Source organism: Crocodylus porosus, unplaced genomic scaffold, assembly GCF_001723895.1.
Source record: "Crocodylus porosus isolate Cpor-Errol unplaced genomic scaffold, CroPor_comp1, whole genome shotgun sequence".
Classification (NCBI taxonomy): domain Eukaryota; kingdom Metazoa; phylum Chordata; order Crocodylia; family Crocodylidae; genus Crocodylus; species Crocodylus porosus.
The window spans coordinates 2,630,955-2,650,419 of record NW_017728918.1 but is presented as its reverse complement, the minus strand read 5'-3'; the positions used below and the strand labels follow the sequence as shown (position 1 = coordinate 2,650,419).

The following is a 19,465-nucleotide window of genomic DNA, read 5'->3' as shown; positions in this document are numbered from 1 at the left end:
TGTTATAAATGATAAAGCAGCAGAGCTACAACAGGTGAAATATTTTTTTAAAAGCAAAACCATCCCAAAATGTTATTGGCAAACTCCCAAGTCTAGGGTTTTTAATGAGGCATTTGCATCAAAATAAGTAAAACCACATGGAATCTTAATTGTTCTCATTTTAAATATTAAACACACAAGAGCAGTATTCTCTGCAGGAAAGAAAGTGTGGGCTTATGTGAATATGGTGCTTTAGCACAGAGAAAGGCAAGTTTATGTTACTTCACTTCGGCACTAACTTTATCTCATGGAGGATTTGAACACAAAACTTAAGTTTGCGCAGAACCTGCCTAGGAACTGGAAATACAGTTCACCTCTTGCTCTTTGAGATGTAAAAGCTTTATTTAAAGAGGTAAATTACAGTTTGTGTAGCAGGCCCAGGCCTTGGGGGCAGTTGTGATGCCCTTCGGTGGCCACGTGGCTCCTGCCCCACTCCGGCTCCTGGGGTACCCTCTGTCTTTCTCTTGATGGAATTATTTTCCCTTGTATCAGGGAGGCTGCCCAGGGTCTCCAAGGGAGCCCGGGCCTGCTTTGGGCCAGTATGTCTTTCCTGTACCTAGCTGACCCACAATCCTGCTTTTCAGTCCTTCAGTGGAGCCCCATCACTGCCACAGGGTGCCAGTTGCCTTAAGGGCTATTTGTGGGCTCCTTCCACCCCTATAGCCCTGCCCATACCTCCCAGATGTCACTCTTGCCACTTACTCCCTTGTATAGGTTCAGCCTTCTTAGCTCTAGCCAACAGGTTATTCTGGCTGTAGATCGGGTTGCCCAGGCCCCCTAGCTCAGGCCTGGCCATTCAAGTCTCAGCATCTCGATGGCCCCTGCCACTCTTGTTGCCCCCTTTGGGCTCAGGCCCTGGTCTTCTTTGCCTCAGCCTACTGCGCCTCGTGCCCCTGCTCCCGGCTGGGCTCAATAGCATTCTCTTTAAGCACCTCTGCGGTCTCCTTTCTTCCCCTACCAGCCACATCCAGTCCATGGGTGTAGTCTGGAGCAAAAATCCAAGCAACCACTTCAAGTTCAAGCACTTTCCCTCTGGGTCATTATACTATGCCAAGCCCCCTCCCTGTTTTCTGGCTGTCTCAGCCTCATGGCTTCCAGCTGTCACTCCCCACCAGCCTGAATGGGCAGGAGCTCCTCTCCTGGCCAAGTTCAGGGCTACACCACCCCTCTGCTTCGGGCCCAGGCTTATATTTCCTGGCTCCCAGGTGCTCTCCTAACCAGCCACAGGTGTATCCCCTCGGCCTCCGGGGCAGCTTACTGCTGGCGCCCTTATTGCCTAACTAGGGCTCTGCCCTAGTCTCCTACTTGTAGGCAGCTCGCCCTGCAATAGGCACTTGCAACCCGTGTGTCCCTGGCTGCCCGTCCCCCTCCCCTGCTCCCCTGAAGCATAACGTGCAGTCTTCTTCCACCTGTGGACATCTCTGCTGCTACTTCTCCCTTAATGTAACAGGAGCCCCAAGCTTCCTGTTACACTTTTCTTTTTCTTTTGTATTGTCAAACTCCATACAATGGTGATATCATAGAGGAAGAAGAAAGAGCAGTAGGAGTACCTGTTTCCATTTCTGGCTGTACAGAGGTAAGAGAAGAAATGCGACTTTTTCTAAAGAGGTGCAACTGAGCCAACGTTTCCAGCCATGAAACAGGCTGCAGCTTGCCTGCTGCACTTGCTCAAAGTTACACTTGCAGAGCTCAAGAGACTGCAACATTAAAGTGCTTTTCCCACTGCTTTATCAGAAAAAAAATCAGTGTGAATCTTCAGTCATGGAAGGGATCATAAATGCTTTCCTGCATCTTCCTTGCTACTTGGGTGCACAGCACTTCACAGTGCAAGCACAAATATGACTAGATTAAACACCCAGAAGAGCTGACTATCTAGTTTTCTAATGCAGCAAAGAACTCCAGATCCCACTTTACCTATTAGGGGCCTAAGTGGGATTGGGTGACCCTGTTCCACCCTGTTTGAGTCCCTGAAAAATTACACACCTGCTTTTGTAACATACCATCATCTTCCCCTTAAGGCTAAGGTTATGGACACAAGTAACACTTAGCCTGGTTTACATGTAGTTTAACCCTGACATGGACAGACATACAAACCTGTTAAACTGTTTTAAAACTACCTAGAATAGTTCAAAAGCGTAACTAATCTGGCACAGTTTTGATCTAGTGCACAGTGCATCGGTTCAGTGTTACCTATGGACACCAAGTGTTCTGTGAGATGGGTCAGGTCGATCTCCCAGGCGTCCCACTCTGCATCACCCCCCATGCCCTCGCCCAGTCCCCTGCCGCAATCGGCTACTCTGGTACGCAGCCACAACTCTACTGCCCATCTATTTTCCCTTTTGTAGCATTTGTTATCAATGAGTTCCCTTGCACAGCTTCTTCAATAAAAGCTATCTTTCTAACACCTGTGTCTTCACTCTACTCAACTGCGGGCCCTTGTTGTGCCCTCCCCACAGCCCCTGGGAACCCAGAAGTGTGGGTCCAAGCACCCCCTCTGCCCTTGGGTGCCCTAAGACAGGCAAGTGCAATGCAGAATTCAATCATGTGCAGGCTACTTGACTTTATTGAACCGAATTTTAGGAGAGAAGAGAAAGGAGAAAAGTGAAAACACTCCCAGCCACAGGTCATCCACATCCCGGGCCTCCCCCCCGCCCCACTCACCCACTGTGAGGCAGGCTGGGCTGGGTGCTCACTCCTGTCTCCTGATGTCATGGTCACAGCAGGTGGGCACTTAGAAGGTTACTGTTCTACCTAAAATGCTACAGGATTGTATGTGTGGACATGTCTGACCCACAACAATTGTGAATTGGTTCCTAAATAGTGAGAATTGGGAACAGTTCAGTTGTTACATGTGTCCATGCCCCATGGCACACAAATGTACTGTGGAGGCAGACCCATCTGCTTTTTTCCCATAACATGATCATGTGGAGCACTGAGGTACCCGTTCGGCGGGATAGGATCTGGCTCTAAGCATGTGTCTACATTTACACAACTTAAATAGTTGCAGGATTGGGGCCTGAGTTCAAACCAAAGGATGGGAGTTGGTAGCAATGGGGGAAAGGAGGAAAGTTAGGACAAAAGGAGACTGCAATGTTTCATGGCCAGATGGAGTCTGAGTACTATTCTTAGAGCTAGAGGTTCAAGATACAGTTGGAAAAGCAAGATTGAGAAGGATGAGGCAGAGGGTGCAAATTTATTTTCCCGCGAATAACGCCGGTAGTCCAACACTTCAGGTCGGCCCTCCAGTGAGATACAGAAATACTACAAATACAAAGTGTAGTTTCTAGCAACTAAATCCAAAAGCTCAGAAGGCTGTCCAAAATATTTAGCTAGAGGGAGATTTGGAAAATTGGGAAAGTGTCACAGGGTAGGTTTAAATGGTCTCTTGAGCAAGCCTGACATACTACTGAGAAATAAGCTCCACCCACACATGACTAAACTTACAAAATTAGGTCCAAGAGCAAGCCTGAGTGGCTTAAGATGGCTTAGACCCACATTGGGCCATCTGTTGTGCCGCAGATGCAAGCCTGGGCCTGTACTGAATGGGCGTGAGTGGGCAGGCTTGTTTCTTGGCAGCGCTCCTAGCTTTGCTTAGGAGGTGGTTTATACATGTGCTAAACTGGAAGTAGGAACAGGGAAGACAAACCCTTGACCAAGAGTAGGAAAAGTTTCATTGCTCTGGCATTTGGTAAAGCGGCCTATATTTTGCAATCAACAGTGATAACAAAATAGACTTTTCAAAAAGTCAAAATATCTCAGTTGTGCTCTTTTAAAAAAATACTGTATTTATCATAAAGGAAAAGGCAATACGAAGTGGGCCCTCATATAAATAGCCTTATACATACACAGCCTATTTTCATATTTAAAGGTCTTTTTTGAATCATGTCAGGGGAGAGTGGAGTTACATTTGCTTACATTCAGTGTAAGCTCTAGCAGATTGAGGCTCGGCATCTGCACCAGCCGAGGAAATTATACAATGTCCTTATATTTCCAGATACGTATCAGACTTTTTCACAATATCAGAGATAATGTTCCAGAATAACAGCTTTGTTTCTGGGTGGTATGGCCTCTGGCTGTTGTTTGCAGTTGGGAATCAAAGACGTTTTCAGCAAGCGGTAGAGTGTTTGCTCTAAAGGTACAAGTTATATTACATTCCATAGTGTTATGGTTTAGGCGGTTGATAATGGATACAAAGCTGTTCACTTCTAGGTCACTGATTCAACTCCAGATAAGGATTGTATTTCAGGAAAGGTTGCATTAGAATCCCTCGATCTCAGTCATATACTGTGATTTTGATTCCTTGTTGGATGAAGCCCAAATACTTTACCCTAAACTTGATGTGGATCTGAACACTGTTCCTCAGCACATTTCTGTTTATCACCTGACATCATTTTGGTGGTTTATGTTAAATAAATCGATGTAAATGAAACATGGTCCAGTTTCTGCTGGTCGCTGTCCACATCACAAGAGCCACCATGCCTGTTGGCAGTCTCCGCAAGATCCTTTTATTTTGGAGTTGTCTATAACACTTACCATTATTGTCTCTAACCACCAAGATTAAGTATAAAATAGAGAAACCAGGCCACCCTCTCTGTACATGGGAATGTCTGCAGGTCATATTTAAAATGCACTGCTACCCCCTGGACAATAGTTTCTATCGCAGATAAAGCAGAAAACTTCAGGCTTTAATACAGTGAGTCTGACACCTGGGGGTTGAGGACTGGGGGGCTGAGTTCCCTTTGAAGAAAGCAGTTGTGGGACAAGAGATGGGTAAGCCGAGGTTTCATGATCGCTTCCCCTGGAATTTACATCTGGATTCCTTTTGCATAAATATGTAATGTAAAAAGAGAGAGTGTGGAGTAGAGGTGCCTTGTACTTTTTCATTAAACTTCTTTTTATCCCTTCTCCCTCCCCGTTTTCTATGCATTGTTTTCCTCTCACTCTGCTCCATCTTGCACCACACCTTATTCTGCTGCTTTCCTGCCACAAGTCTCCCAAGCAACTAACTAACCAACCAACCAACTAACCTGTAAGTTCCAGTGCTGCTTTCAGAGGAGGCTTGATTGGACTTGAACGTCAGAGATAACAAGCTCACCCATCTCTACATTCACTTCAGAGTTAAACTTGCTGTAGAGTGTTATCACCAGGAGGTTTGCCATAGCTATGTGTTGTGTCGGTCCATTTATAACCAACCGTCTTGAAGCAATACCAACGGCAGGCAATTTCTTTCAGTAACAGAAAGTGTTGGGCTAGTAAGTTTCCATTCACCGTGCTAAAAATGAAAGCTCTCGTACTTCCTAGCAGTTTGGTAGCTGGCCCTGTTTTGAAACTCATGCAGTCAATAGCCTTTACCAGAAATAGCAATCTAGTCTAGTGAACCATGGACCTGAAATTAAATGAATGATAAGAGAAGTGGGGCCTCGTCATCCCTGGTGCAACTCCATTAACATCTCTGGTGCAACTAATGGGGTGTTACTAACTTTCATAATTAAATCATCCTTTGGGTGAAGATTTCTTTGTTTCCCAAAGCCCCGGTTCCTGAATGCAGGCAATCAAGTAAGAATCTCAGCTTTCCTGTAACAGCAAACTAACACTGCTAGTCCTCAGAGTTGTGGAGAAGAGCCTACAGCAGGGCTCATCTTCACCCTCAAGGCTCGGGCAGATAAAATATCATTCCATTTTTTTCCCCAATCCTATGATTTTTTTTTTTTTTAAGCAAATCTCATGAATTTTGCTTTGAACGCTTTGGGTTGGCAATACTGCAACCTCCATTGACAGCAGTGGGGTCACACCAGGGATGACCTCAGCCCAGCGTTTGTACGAGACAGGTATATGATTCTGTTTCTTGCAATGTATGATTTGATATGATTTGATGTTCTTTTCTGGGACCAAAAGAAGTCGGGGTTTTCTTTAAAAAAAAAAAAAATATCATCACTTTATTAAAACAAACTGATATTTACAGAATTTTTCCCCCATCTTTTGTTATAATTTTTTAGGTGCTTCAGAGCTGGGCCCATTTTCAGATCCCAGGCAGTTCACAAGCATTTCATCCCTCACTGAGAGCCGGTTCTCCAACCCACGAATGCACTATCCAGCTACCTTTACCTATACACCGCCAGTCACCTCAGGCATGTCACTGGGTATGTCAGCAACCACTCACTACCATACCTACTTGCCACCACCCTACCCAGGCTCTTCCCAAAACCAAAGTGGACCATTCCAGACCAGCAGCACTCCATATCTCTACTATGGCACTTCATCAGGATCATACCAGTTCCCCATGGTGCCGGGGGGAGACCGCTCCCCTTCCAGAATGCTTCCTCCCTGCACCACCACATCGAACGGCAGCACACTATTAAATCCTAACTTGCCAAACCAGAATGACGGTGTGGAGGCAGATGGAAGCCACAGCAGCTCCCCAACTGTTTTGAATTCTAGTGGCAGAATGGATGAGTCCGTTTGGAGGCCATATTGAAATTTCCTCTGCGTGGCCCAATCTCCGTGAGCCAAAAAAAACAAACAAATGGTTGACTTACTACAAAGTGCCTGTTTTTTTTAAAAAAAAAAAAAGATTTTACTGATATGCGCAACTGTTTAGTTGGGATGATAATGGCCATAAATAACAAGAGTGACCAACCTACCACCATCCATGGTTCAAATTATATGGATCAAAGCACATATTTTTCTTGGAAACATTTTACCTTCTTTGATATTTAAAATGTGCTTTTTACACACAATAATAACCCCATTATTTTTGTTTCGTTTTGTTTTTTAGACTGTTGTCATAAATAATGAGTTCTTTTGCCAATAAGGAGAAAATGGACTCCCCAATTATCAGGAGAAATATGGTGATGCAAGGCAAAGGCTGCATTCCATTTTATTTTTTAAAAACCTTGAACTCTAGATGATACAGTTGCAATCATACAATGTATGGGACCCTGTTCACACATGTAGTGAGTGCAATTCAACTGGCTTGTATTGGTGCACATAAAAGGGAAAGCATAGATCAAGTTGTTTCCAATCTGGTGTAGTACATTCAGCTCATAGCCCGTGTCCCAAAATTGAGTCCAAGCCTTGCTGCAGATAAAAGTTTGAGCTTTTTGCATTCATTGCTTTTTTTGTACTTAAAGAAATGAGTCTTGAAGTTACCCACCTGACTAGACAACCATGGGGTTTCTTTTTTGCTTTTGTATAATTATTTTTGCCTTTGTCCGTGAACCAAAAAACCCTCTAAAAGAAAAACAAAATATTATTACTGAAGCAAAAAATGAAAGTGGCAATATGTTACTAGAGCCAAAATGGTATAGATAGCGTTTGGCTACTTTTTTTTTAATTAAATTATGAATGTGTAAAAATTGAGGTTATTTGCTAACATGGATCATCATATAACTTTAAAGGAATATTTATAATTATTTAATGATGTTTGGACCCTTGAAATGTTTCTTAATGTAATATGTTGACTTCGGTCTCTAAAAGTGGGGGTAGAGGGGTGTTAATTATTACATTTCTTCAAAGGTGTAAACCTCAAACCCATACCTGAAAAGCAGTTCCAGTGTGAACTAGTTTACAATGTGATTTTTTTTTTAAAAAAAGCAACCCAAATGCATCCATATCAAATGATTTTGGATGTATGATCTTTTTATAACTTATGAAGGAAATAGTGTATTTAAAATGTTATTTGATATCTGGTTGCCTTCAACACAATCTTGCCTTTTAATCAGCAATTACTGAGATGGTTGAAAAACGAAGAGAGGAAATCAGTGTTTCTTCCCCCAGATTTCCCCTGTCTGCTCCAATTTTTTTCAGAAGAATTTGAAAAATTTCCAATGAGAAAGCATCTCATGATTTTGAATTTTGACAGAACGTTGGGATTTTCGACACCGTGCCAACACGCTGACATTTGGCAGTTTCAGACTAAAACTGGCTGGCTGTATAATTGCTCAGAAGTGTAAGTCAGGTAGAAATTGGGAAATTGTCATCACCGTTGTTCACTGACATCTCAACCAGCTCTATGTAACAATTGGGGGTAAGAATCTAGACCAAAACGCTTTAGCTTTTTAAAGTGACACCATTCATTAGCATCGAATGCTAGAGGGGTGAGGACCTTTTGGTTTGGTTTTGTTTTCTTTTGAAGAGATATGGCAGTTGTCATATTCAAGAAACAAGCACAAGGGAACCACTGCACCGCAGACCAGTGCTCTGCGGGTTCAGTGTTCAGCAATACGCAGATCTTCAAACTTTATGCTGAAGATGACAGTCACCTTAAAGCCACACACAGGGCTCCTAACCATGGTACAGGGATATGAAATTGCACCCATGACCTTTCAGCAATCTGTCTGCTACTGACCTATAAAGCTGAGGTACCCACATTTTGCCAAGCCCGAGGCCTCTAGGTACGGCCTGATCCAGAGTCAGCTCAAGGGAGCGGGAATCTTTCTGCTGATTTCACTTGGCTTTTGGATTAGGCTCCTAATGCACACATTTAACCCTGGATCCGCAGTCCATTCAGTGTCAGGATAAGACTTAAGCAGGTGCTTAATTTTTAGCCCGCACTTGATCTCATTCACCTTCAGCTGCACTTGAGCATGTGCTAAAGTGTTTGCTGAATTGGGGATATCGTATGGAGGAGAGTGCAGCTACCCTGACCCTCAGTAAGAGGTATGGCCTGTGTAGGCTCTCAGCTCCCATCATCCAGTGCTCTCTCACGGTCCAGCCAGCTTAAATCGCATGTAATAACCAGTATTCTCCTTGGGCTGCTACTCCGTCTCGATAATGAGGAGAGTCACAGGCTGTACTTTGGCTACCTTCACAATAAACAACCAGCGAATGAAGTCACACGGTCTAATGACTTCATCGGACAACGTCCACATTATCATAATCAGTTCATAGCTAAGACAGTCATCTTACGAGACTGAACTTTATCACGGTACATTCCTCCCAATTTGGTACGGTTACGTGCTCTTTCAAAAAAAAAATCTTTGCCTTCTAAAGGTTGTATACCAAGTATGCTTAAATGAATAAGACACTTTTCTAATACGTAGCGTTCCTTCAAAGATGGAAGCTGTAATTGATTCTATTTATTGTTTGTTCGTGGTGGCTTGAAGCGTACCACTGTCCATTTATTTGTAACTGTAAAATACATTTGCTACTTTCAGCAGCACTTAAAAAGCCAGTGTCTGGTTACACATTTCAGTTTTGTTTTTTGTTTAGTAAGCAAGAGAAAAAAAAATGTACTGCCAGTGCAAGCTGTTTCCTATTTAATAAAAGGTACTATATTTGTACATTATTTGTTATTGCTGAGAAGGGCTTTTTAAGATTTACTGTGTGCATATTAAGTAATTTTTAGGGATGCTTTTGTGTTCAAATGTTGTTAGAGTGGCTGCAGGCAGCAACCCAGATTTTTTTTTTTTTTAAAGACTTTGTTGTAAGACTCAAGCACTTCATTTCATTTCTGGATCAGTCCAGCCTAGACCGGATTCTTGTTTTGCGCGGCACCCAACAGAACTCTTTCGTGTGTCCCCATGCTTCTTTAAACTGGACCATTAGGGACAGCCTTTCAAAACGTTTACATACCTGGCTGTGCGATGCAAAAAGCACACTTAAATTTGTGCGTTTGGCTACCACGATCAAGCAGACAGATGTCTTTACTCTGCAGGCAGGTGATGTGGGGCCTTTCCAAAGCACCTCAGCATTCAAGTGCCCAAGTTCCATTGGCTTTCAGGGGAATTTGTGCTCTGAAATCCGTTTTTGAAAACCGCCCCTCTATTTTTACTAGTGATTGTGGTCAATACACAGGCAAATTGGTACACAACTGCCTGGCGAAGCTTTTTGAGAATGCTTCCAAATACATTGGGAGATGTTCTTGATTCCAAATTTCGGGAAGAAAAAAAGTGTTCTAGTTAATCTGACAGGATCAGTTACATTAGGAGATGTGCATAACCTCTAAAGGAAAGAGGGTTGCCTTAGAGGTACTCTAGCCCTTTCCTTTGAGGACCGGCAGTTGGCACAGTTCATGGATTTAGAGATAAAAAAAAAAATGGCCTTTGTTAATCTCCAACTCTCTGATTGTACCAAAGATTTCTCTACAGCAGAACCGGTGTGATGTCCCATATCAAAATATAGGGTTATATTTTTCTCTCGGTAGTAATGTGATTCGCTCTATGGATGTCCGTGAGGCTAGATGTCTGAATAGAGCAAGCTGGATTAGGCCCAAATTTAATTCGAGTGACATTTCGACATTCTTTGAACAGACCAGCTGCTATGTACTCCTTAGTCTTGAACGTCCTGCCAGCAGTCCCCTGAGCAAGGATTTATCAGTCTCAACAGGTGCCATCTTGAGTGGCGAAACTTTTGCACTGTCACATTCATTGCTCCACCTTGATTACTGGAGCCTGCTGTTGAATCTGGGCGACATGCTAAGCCAGGATTCAGACAGACAAGCCATGAACAAAAGCAATAATTATAACCTGTACCAGCCATGAGTACAAATCAAAGAAGCCCAGTTCTCTGAACCCCTGAATTTCTTATTGTTTTTAAATATAATGCATTTCATGTTAACATTTTCTGAGAACTTTTTTAGATGTTTGTTTACTTCCATGTTTACAGATAACTCTTTGCTTTTTTAATGCAGTACTTTTAAGTATATCAGCCAAAAACCATACTTTTACAGTAACCTTTGTTTTAGGTAATATGAGTGACATTCCATTTTTTTTTTTCTTAAATATGCTTTACCAGTCTTGAATTTCCGCTGGAACAAAATATTTGTAGCATTTTGTGTAAATACAAGCTTTAATTTTTTTTTTTTTTTAAATGCTGTTGCCCAAGATTTGCTTTTCATGCACATATTGTACAAACACATTCTGCTTTGTGCCACAGACAATGATTGTGGATGAGTTTACTTTAACTTCAAAGGGACTATTTGTATTGTATGTTGCAACTGTAAATTGAATTGTTTGGCATTTTCTCATGATTGTAATATTAAGTTGAATTTTGAATTTCATTTTCAATAAAATGGCTTTTTTTTCGTAAAGATCTTCTCTGCTTCTTTATACTCTGCTGTCTCTTTTTAAGTACTCCCCTCATTTATGAGCAGCCAAGGGTGGGACTGAACAAATATGTAGTAGGACACTGTACCAACATGCCACTGGCAGCCACATTGTTTTCTGCAGAATTCAAGTTTTGATCTAAATATAAACTGTAACTTTCTATTCCTGGTGATTGCAAAGAAAACCTAAATTTGACCCAAAAGTCTTCTGTTTTCTTGAGTTGGCATGCAAATACTTGGAAGAGCATTGCTGGGGTGTGAACTGCTCCCTTCATCTCAATTCAGCATTAACTCTGAGACTTAACGATCAATTTTAGCAAAAGCCTCCTATCCAAGAGGCACTCAGAGCTTAGTAGTGCTAGCTGGGTAGAGTTGTTCCTGGTTGGACTGACTGGGGTGCAGCTGTCTCTTGTCTTCAGGCTTGTGAGGCCTCAAGGAAGAGGTAGCACCAAGCTTCCAGGGATATATTGGTGTGGAGGAAAGCTCAGATTTGCCCTAATTCTTGTCGGGGCAATGTAAGATCAAGCTGGTGAGTAAATTGCTGAGTTGGCACAGGACTGTGTGGAGGATGGGAGGAAGGAGACAATCTCCGTTTGCATACGTGTGTGTAAGGTTATATGCGGGAAGAGCGTTCTTCAAGAATTTTCTAGCGTCAGGGCATTTATTGTAATTTTATTTCAGCCTTGTGAATAAATAATTGCTTAACATTTACAGTGGCTCTTAGACACTGGACAGAAGCAATGTATCCACTTCCTGCAGCTGAAACCATGGGGATAGGAGTGAGCAGCTGTTCGGTTTTCCTATGTGTCCTACTGCACTTTTAGCAATGAAGGGGAGTAGTAGGGAAGTTGGGTTTGGATTTATAGCCCTGTATCTAGGACCTGGGGTACCAGAAATAGACCCAAGCTTGATGGCCTAGAGAAGAAAAGCTCTTCAGCTATAAGATTTTTTAAATCTGTCTGTTAAGGTTATGAAGGTAACTTTTCAAACATTAACCAAAGCAGGTCTCTCTTATTGACTCTGAGGAGCAATAGCTCAGACAAGTATTAAACCGCTCCATTCCCTGCAAGAGATCTTTCATTCTAAAAGATAAAGACGAAACCAAATATCAGCATGATTAACTATTTATTCACTGCCCATTTTAACCTAGATATCCTGCTCCTCAGATTGTGGGTGAGCATTAGGATGGTGCTCAGACTGGGGTACCATCGTCTTGCCTAACAGTTGGGCTTCTGGCTTTAGGATGACGTAGTCTGGGAGGGAAAACTGTCTAGTAAGCAAGGCAAAATGTTTCATTCTCTATGGTTCACCATATATCACAATTATTATGTTAGTCAGTCTGGTAGGTGCCTCTTACACTAAAAAACATTAGTGCTGAGACCTGCTGCTTCCAAATGCTACATTGCCATTTGTTTTCCTGAACTGGCACAGCCTCGGCCGATCCGAGCACCAGGGATGGATCTCATCACTGCTATAGAAATGCCCAGTCAGTTCCAGTAACTGTACAATTAGCAGATGGCTGCACTCCGATTTGCTGCTGCACTGGGAACTCATCCACAGGCCCTCAGTAAATGTGTCTGCTCAGCTTCTTGTTTTGTTTAGTATCCAAAAGACAAAAAATGTAGAACAGTGCGTTGAAATGAAAAGTAACAATAACTGGAAGGATTTTCAAAAGCCTAAATCTGCTCCCATTGAAGGCAGAGGGAATTTGCTATCTCCAAAATATATATTTTAGGCTATTATAAACTTCCTGTTAACTCCTTAATAACTGCATTGAGGAACACTGACCTTTAGCTTCATACTACATTTAGGCCATGGTATGACGATTATCTCCAGTAGAAATCTGCCCCTGTATCTTGTCTTTTGAAACTACTTTGATTCTTAGCTCGCCTCTGTTCCATTTCAGTGGAAGGACTTGAGTGAAATTTCTCCTGACTGACAGAGCAGAATAAGGCTCACTGGGTGTCTGCATGTGCATTTATGCTGGCTTAAATTTACTGCATAGTAAGTTACTGCGCAGTAAGCAGGAATAGGTTGGCATTGACATGTGCAGGCATTAAAGCGCATTCACACTATGTGTGGACTGACTTGGGACTAAAGTTAGTCCCAAGTCAATCCACACACACAGTGTTACTGTGCAGTAAGGTGTCTACATGTGCATTAGTGTGCAGTAACTAATCAGCCATAAATTTGATATTTGCATGATACAGGTATCAAATTTATGCTCAAGTTGGGGTTTACTGCACGGTACAGGTATGCACATGTAGACGCGCACCTGTACTGTACTGTACAGTAATTTGGGTTGCTGCTTAGTAAATGTGCAGGTGTAGATGTGCCCACTGAATATAAAATAGGAAAGGGATAGCGGGAAAGGCAGTATTTCAAGCTGATTTACGCGGTAGCAGCAATTAATTTTGAATCAAAAATGATTTCTTTCTTATTGGGGAATGAGAATGAACGTGGGCCTTGTAGGTGGCAAAACAGGACACAGGGATTTGACTTGAGGCTCCTGAGGTAGTAGAGAAAACGGAAACAGGAATTACCAGACCAGAGATCAGGGAGTCATCATGTCTGGTATCCTGTCTCTGACACCGGCCCATGCTAGATGCCTCAGAGAAAGATTGCAGAACCGAAGTAGGCAGGTACGGGAGGGGAAGGTCTTTCTGCCCCATATGAAGGTCTTTCCTCCCTTTCAGTTTCCAGCATTCCTGTGTTATAGGAGGGAGCCAGAAGCTCGAGATGGACCATCTCTGTGCTATAAAACCAGCTCTTGAAGGAACGTAGTCTGTCTATGCTGCTCCTTACCAACGCTACTATTGGCACCAAATTAAAATCAATCTACCCATTTTCAAGAAAAAAAAGAAAAGAATGAGAATCCCGTATTGAACTCGTTGATGTGTATGGTTTGGTCAGGTTCTTCTTGGCGCTGAGCTCTAAACTAGGACATTACTAGGGAAATTAAACGCTCCTGGTTGAAATTCTCCCTGAGGAGCGTGCTAGCTGACAGCCAATCAAGCTGAAGTAATGCACAGGCCTTGGCGGGGATTCGCACTGGGGAGTAGGAACAGCACCCTGCGAGTCTAGTGACCAATTGCACAGCTCAGACAGGATATACTGGCATGAACGTTTGTAGGCAGTGGTCTGACGGCAACCCAGAAGCTGAAATTTGTCAGCAAAATGCGTGCTGGCCAGTTTCAAAGAGCAAACCCGCTCATTAAAAGCATGCGACCTGGTAACAAATTGTGGCTAGCAGAAGGCAGCTATGGCCAGCAGATGAAGCATTGTGAAGGAACCGTTTTATTAGCTCTGTTCAGCCCGTAGCATGATGCGATCTGACGGTAAAAGGTTATGTCAAAGAAATATGTAGAACGCAAAAGGTCTTTGTCTGGCACACTGTCGCTATAACTTTTTCTCCATCTGAGTATTTCTATCACTCCTGTGATAGCAGCGGCTGGGAAGGACTTGGGTAGGGTTGCCCATAATGCCCCCACCTCTCTCGATCAGGGGCTGGCAACATTTCCCATCGGGGGCTGCTCTAATGGGGCTGAGCGTGGGCTGCTTCCACCCTGGCCCATGCTGTCCCGGAGCTGGAGTCAGTCACTGCGCTCACCAGCCATGTGGGTAAAGGTCCCCGTTGCCAAAACGCTAGAGAAGCCCCCAGCTCTGCAGACTGGATAAAATGGCTCCGCAGGTTGGATCTGACCCATAAGTTGCCAACCTCTGGTCTTGGCAATGAATTATGCCCCCTCCCCCAAGTACTGGCATATTCGAGTGCCTTACAATCCATTCAGCGCTTGGAGAAACAGGGAGTCGTTCTCTCCATTAAAGCAGTGGAAATACAGCCTGATTCTTGAAAGTAACTGGGGATTTTAGATGCCTCAAAAGTTCAGTGCCTCGCTTGAAACACCCGAAAGGGTCTCTGAGAGGGGAAGGGGCTGAGTTCTTGCTGAGAATCAGCGTTTCAATTTGTGCATTTAAAAACGGGCACCAAAGAACAGTGGTTATCTGAAAATGTAGGTCTTAAGTCGTTTACCGCCAGACCAGCTGAGTCTATGAGTTTGTCTATGCAAGACAGGGCAGGGCAGGGCAGGGCCTTGCTGCGTGAGCTGGAATTGGGTAACGGGGATAAAACAACCATGAAAAAGCAAGGTAACTTGGTTGTTACTTCAGGTTAGCCACTCCCATTTAACCCCAGCTCCCTTACAGGCTTGAATTAAAGCCGCTACCTAGAATTAAAAACCTGAGTGGCCCGGTCTTGACTGCTGCTGGAAGTCAAGCTAACTGACTCAATCACTGAGTTGAGCACCCACATTTTTGTAGTCTGGACAAAGCCGGTGTTACTAATGACCCCCTGTACAATTTAACCATGCTCATGCCATTTCATTGCTATACTTCATCCTGTGATTCCTGACAGACTCAAAGCATTTGCTGGTTGTCACATACTATCCCAAGCTATTGCAATGAGGTCACTAGCCAGAAAAGGGAATACTGATCTTTTTTCAAAATGGAAACAATATCCTTTTAATTATATTTTGGGGAAGTTGTAACATTGAAAGAAAGAAGGCTCGGTCTGGACATGGGAAGTTACAGCTTTGTCCATGATTTACTAGCTAGCCTTGGACTGCTCTCTACTACCTCTGTGCCTCTGCTTCCCCAAATGTAAGATCAAGATAGCACTTCTCCACTTTGCAGGGCTCCTCAGTGTTTATAGACAGCAACTTGGACATCTTATATCTTTACAATTTACCTTTCTCGACATATCTGAGGTTTGGGTCTGAGCCATTGGACAGTCTCTTTAAGCAGAGTAGTTTTAAACCACATGTTTAGAAAAACTGCCCCAGCTCCCAAATTGCTGAGCTGGTCAAAACAATGGAGAACTAAGGCCCAGTTCTGCCGCATTGACAGATTTACATGGGTGTAGCTGTGAGCTGGATTCAATTTGGTCTGCAATTATTAAGCTTCATTTGCAGCCTCTCCTGCAACAGAAAAATAGGATAAGCAAAATACTTTGTCAAAGCTGGTGGCTTACCCAACACTTGGAAAAACAACACTACAGCAGGGGGTAATACTGATATTACGTAGCAAGATGTTGATGTTTCTAGGGTTAACTGGCCTGGATTAGGGTCTTAATTTACACCAGTGTAAATAAGCAGTAGCTCAACTGAAGTCTCTCTGGTTATTGTCTAGCACAGGGGTCTGCACCTTTTTAGGAGGAGCAGGCCAATTTAGTATGGCTTGCTGCGGAGGTGGGCTGTTTCTTCTGACCCGGGTGCCGCTGCCGATTCCTCCAGACGCTGAATGACCGCTGATTTCCAATGCACGTGCAACCAGCTGCTGAATTGTTGCTAACTTGACTTTGCAGGGCAGATGTGGCCTTCACACTGTAGGTTGGTGACCCCTGGTCTTGCATTTTACAATCCCATCATCTTTTACACATCATTTTAATAATTGGTTGCAGTAGACTCCCGCTGCTCCAGGGGAGGTGCAGCTGAAGTCAATGGCCACGAGGGGCTGGGCTCATTGACACCTTCGAAAGTCTTGCCCTTCCTTTTTTATCCCTTCAGATTCCAGCCTTGGGGGAGGCTTCCAAAGAAAGCTGGGACCTCGGTGGCGATGCAGCCCACCCACCCTCCTCCCCACTTCTGTTTACTTCTGCATTTCCGCAGTCGCGAAAAAGCAAGCCCCTTGTTCCCCGGTAGCTTGATACCATCCTGTTGCATCCAACTGCTGTGAGATAAACTCTCTTGTGCAGCTTCTCCTGAGAAAGGACAGGCTGGTTCTAGGAAATGAGGAACATAAAGGCAAATGAAGGCAATATCAGGAAATAGGAAAAGAAAGCAGTGAGGAGGAAAACTGAGAGAGAGACAGAGAGAATAATTGAGGCAGATCCCTGGAATCGTGAATGCAAATGCTCTTTGTCCTTTTCTTGCCAGTGGTGGTGTTCTCCTAACAGAGCAAGATGTTCTCGTTCTGCGTCTTTTTTTTTTTTTAATAATAGCCAGACCAGATGCTCAAGTCTATGCTGCAACATACTGTATAAGTGAGAAGGGGAACAGCTGATTCCTGTTAAGATGAACACCAGGAGAATAAGCCAAAAAGTATGAGAAATCTCCAGAGGTCTTTGCTTTGCAAACCCCTGTTTGGCAGGGAGATCACAGAATCAGGGCTGCAAATCTAGTTTGTACTTCTGCTTCCACCCTTGCTCAGACTGGTCGCTGCATGTGTTACACTGGCCTCCATGCCTTTCAGGACTTTCAAGTTGCATGTGGCTTGAATTTTCCCCTATCATTTAAAAAGTCTTAAAAATCCACAGCCCCTTGGCTTTTGTGGAGCTGTAGAAAGTACCAGTCAACAAGGACTTGACTTGACTTACTTCTTGCCATAGAAAATAGTAAAACTCTGAACTGGAGCCACTCATTTAAAATAGCACCTTTGTTCCATCCCTTTTACTTTTTTTCCCCCCACCACTTTCCTTTCCTAATATATTATCGTTACCTGCTTTTCTTAAGCTGGAGGAGAATATTTCTAACTAAACAGAGGGAGCCAGAATGGTCTTTCTGTTAAGGCACAGGCATGGAAGTTGAGAAAGATCCAGTTAGTTCCCATCTGTGACGTGGACTCTGTGTGGAGCCTTGTGACAGTCATTTAACCGGGCTGTCCCTCAGCTGTGTGGCAATAGCTACCAGACGGGGAGGTGGGAAATGATAGCAAAATCATTCAGGCTTGCAATGTGCTTTCAGAAGCTTGGGGAGATGAGCAGGGTATTATTGCTTCACAGACAGGAAACCCTACCTTCTTGGACAGGGTTACATCAGCTCTTGTGTTTCTGTGATTTGCCAGAGATCAGGGGAAAGACTCTGACATGTGTTACCATGCATCAATGTCACGTTTCTTCTTTTCCATTCGGTGACAGACACAGAAAACGGTTCTAGGAAGTGAATAGGGTTTGTGAAAGGAAAGATTGCATCAGCGTTTTAAACCTGGAAATACACAACTGCACATGCAAAAGTATGCGTGCAGAACTTGTGCACCCGCTTATCGAGACGACCTATGCGGACATTTTTGCAAGGCTATAAAATGCTCTGAAGCGTTAGGCCAACATCTTTAAAAGAACATTACAAAAATCCATCATTTGCATCAGTTTTCAATTATTAACTCATTTCATTCGATTAGTTTAACAGGACACATTTACATTTTTTGTGCACTATATTTATTTATGAAAGGTATTTTTACAGGATATCCAAGTTAAGCCTGGCACTTTGTTTACCATGGGCTCCTGCCCAGAAGCAGCTCACTGACTTATCCTGTGACAGAAAAATATCAATGTAAAATAGGTTGACAAGCTGCCATGTTACCTGTTTATCATTTTTTCCAGTTTTAAAGACTTAAGTGCATGGCTCAAGTTGGCGCAGTTAAGTAGAGTATGTTTATGTTCCCTGTATCAGTATCGTGTGGCTGGGGATGGAGCCATACAGACTTCCATGAGAAGAGGCAGAATGGTCCATAGCCCAGAAAAAAAGGATTTCTGCAATAGCTGCATGCAGTACTATACCTGTAATTCAGGTCCTCAGGGTGGAAAATCACAACCCTCTATCACCTGAGCGAACGGACATTAGCTCAGAGACAGTGGTTTGCTGATCCAGTCCTTTAGAGCCCCAACCACTGGAAGGAGACAAAGACGTTGATCTCGGTGAGGTGGACAGATATGAGCTGAGGCTGGTTGGGCCTTTATAGGCCCAGCCCTTTCACTAGGTTCCCTACAAAGCATATTCAGCTGAACAAGCAGCTAAATCCAGCCTGACAATGCATCTGTATATGGTTAGATGCTCAATATTTCAGTCCTTTACCACGCAAAAAATTCTGTTTGGGCTTTCCCTCTGTGAGCAATGGTGTTCACAGTATCTAGAGACATTTTGGACCAGTAAGCCACTAACGTAATTGTCTTTGAACTTTGGAAAGTTGAGATCCAGACCATGGTACAGCAACTGGCTTCTTTCCTCTGGGGAAGTTCACACCAATGGAGATTCCTGCTAGCTTTAAGACTGACCCTAGCCCTTTCCATCTAGCACCTTTATCAGCACAGCATCAAGCCACAGCGAGCACCCAATAGCAGAGGTGTTCTCCAGCCCCGTGGAGAGTTTTCCTTCAGTTCTCAGGATTTCTGCAAGGCAGGATGTACCCCTTTGCCTCCAAACCCTTCATCCTACCCAAGCTGGCATGTCCTCCAGAACTCACTGCAAGTCTAAAGCCGTCGTATTCCCTTAGCAACTCCCCTTGTACTCGGCCTTGGTGAGATCGCAGCTGGAGTACTGCGTCCAGTTTTGGGCTCCACAATTCAAAAAGGATGTGGAGAAGCTTGAGAGAGTCCAGAGGAGAGCCACG

The 19,465-nt window shown here is 43.6% G+C and overlaps 1 protein-coding gene across 5 annotated transcripts in view; it reads left to right on the top strand.

The window, feature by feature from the left end:
* The window catches only part of RUNX2 (runt related transcription factor 2), a 292,780-nt gene that overhangs the window by 196,779 nt on the left and 76,536 nt on the right, over positions 1-19,465 (top strand). For 2 of the 5 annotated variants that reach the window (XM_019537135.1, XM_019537131.1), the window contains exon 7: positions 6,036-11,068. The exons of the other annotated variants lie outside the window; for them this stretch is intronic. In XM_019537135.1, the coding sequence (XP_019392680.1) occupies positions 6,036-6,514 (479 nt within the window). In that variant the 3' untranslated portion in view covers positions 6,515-11,068. Of the gene's footprint in view, positions 1-6,035; positions 11,069-19,465 lie in introns of those variants that run through there. 5 annotated transcript variants of the gene reach the window in all.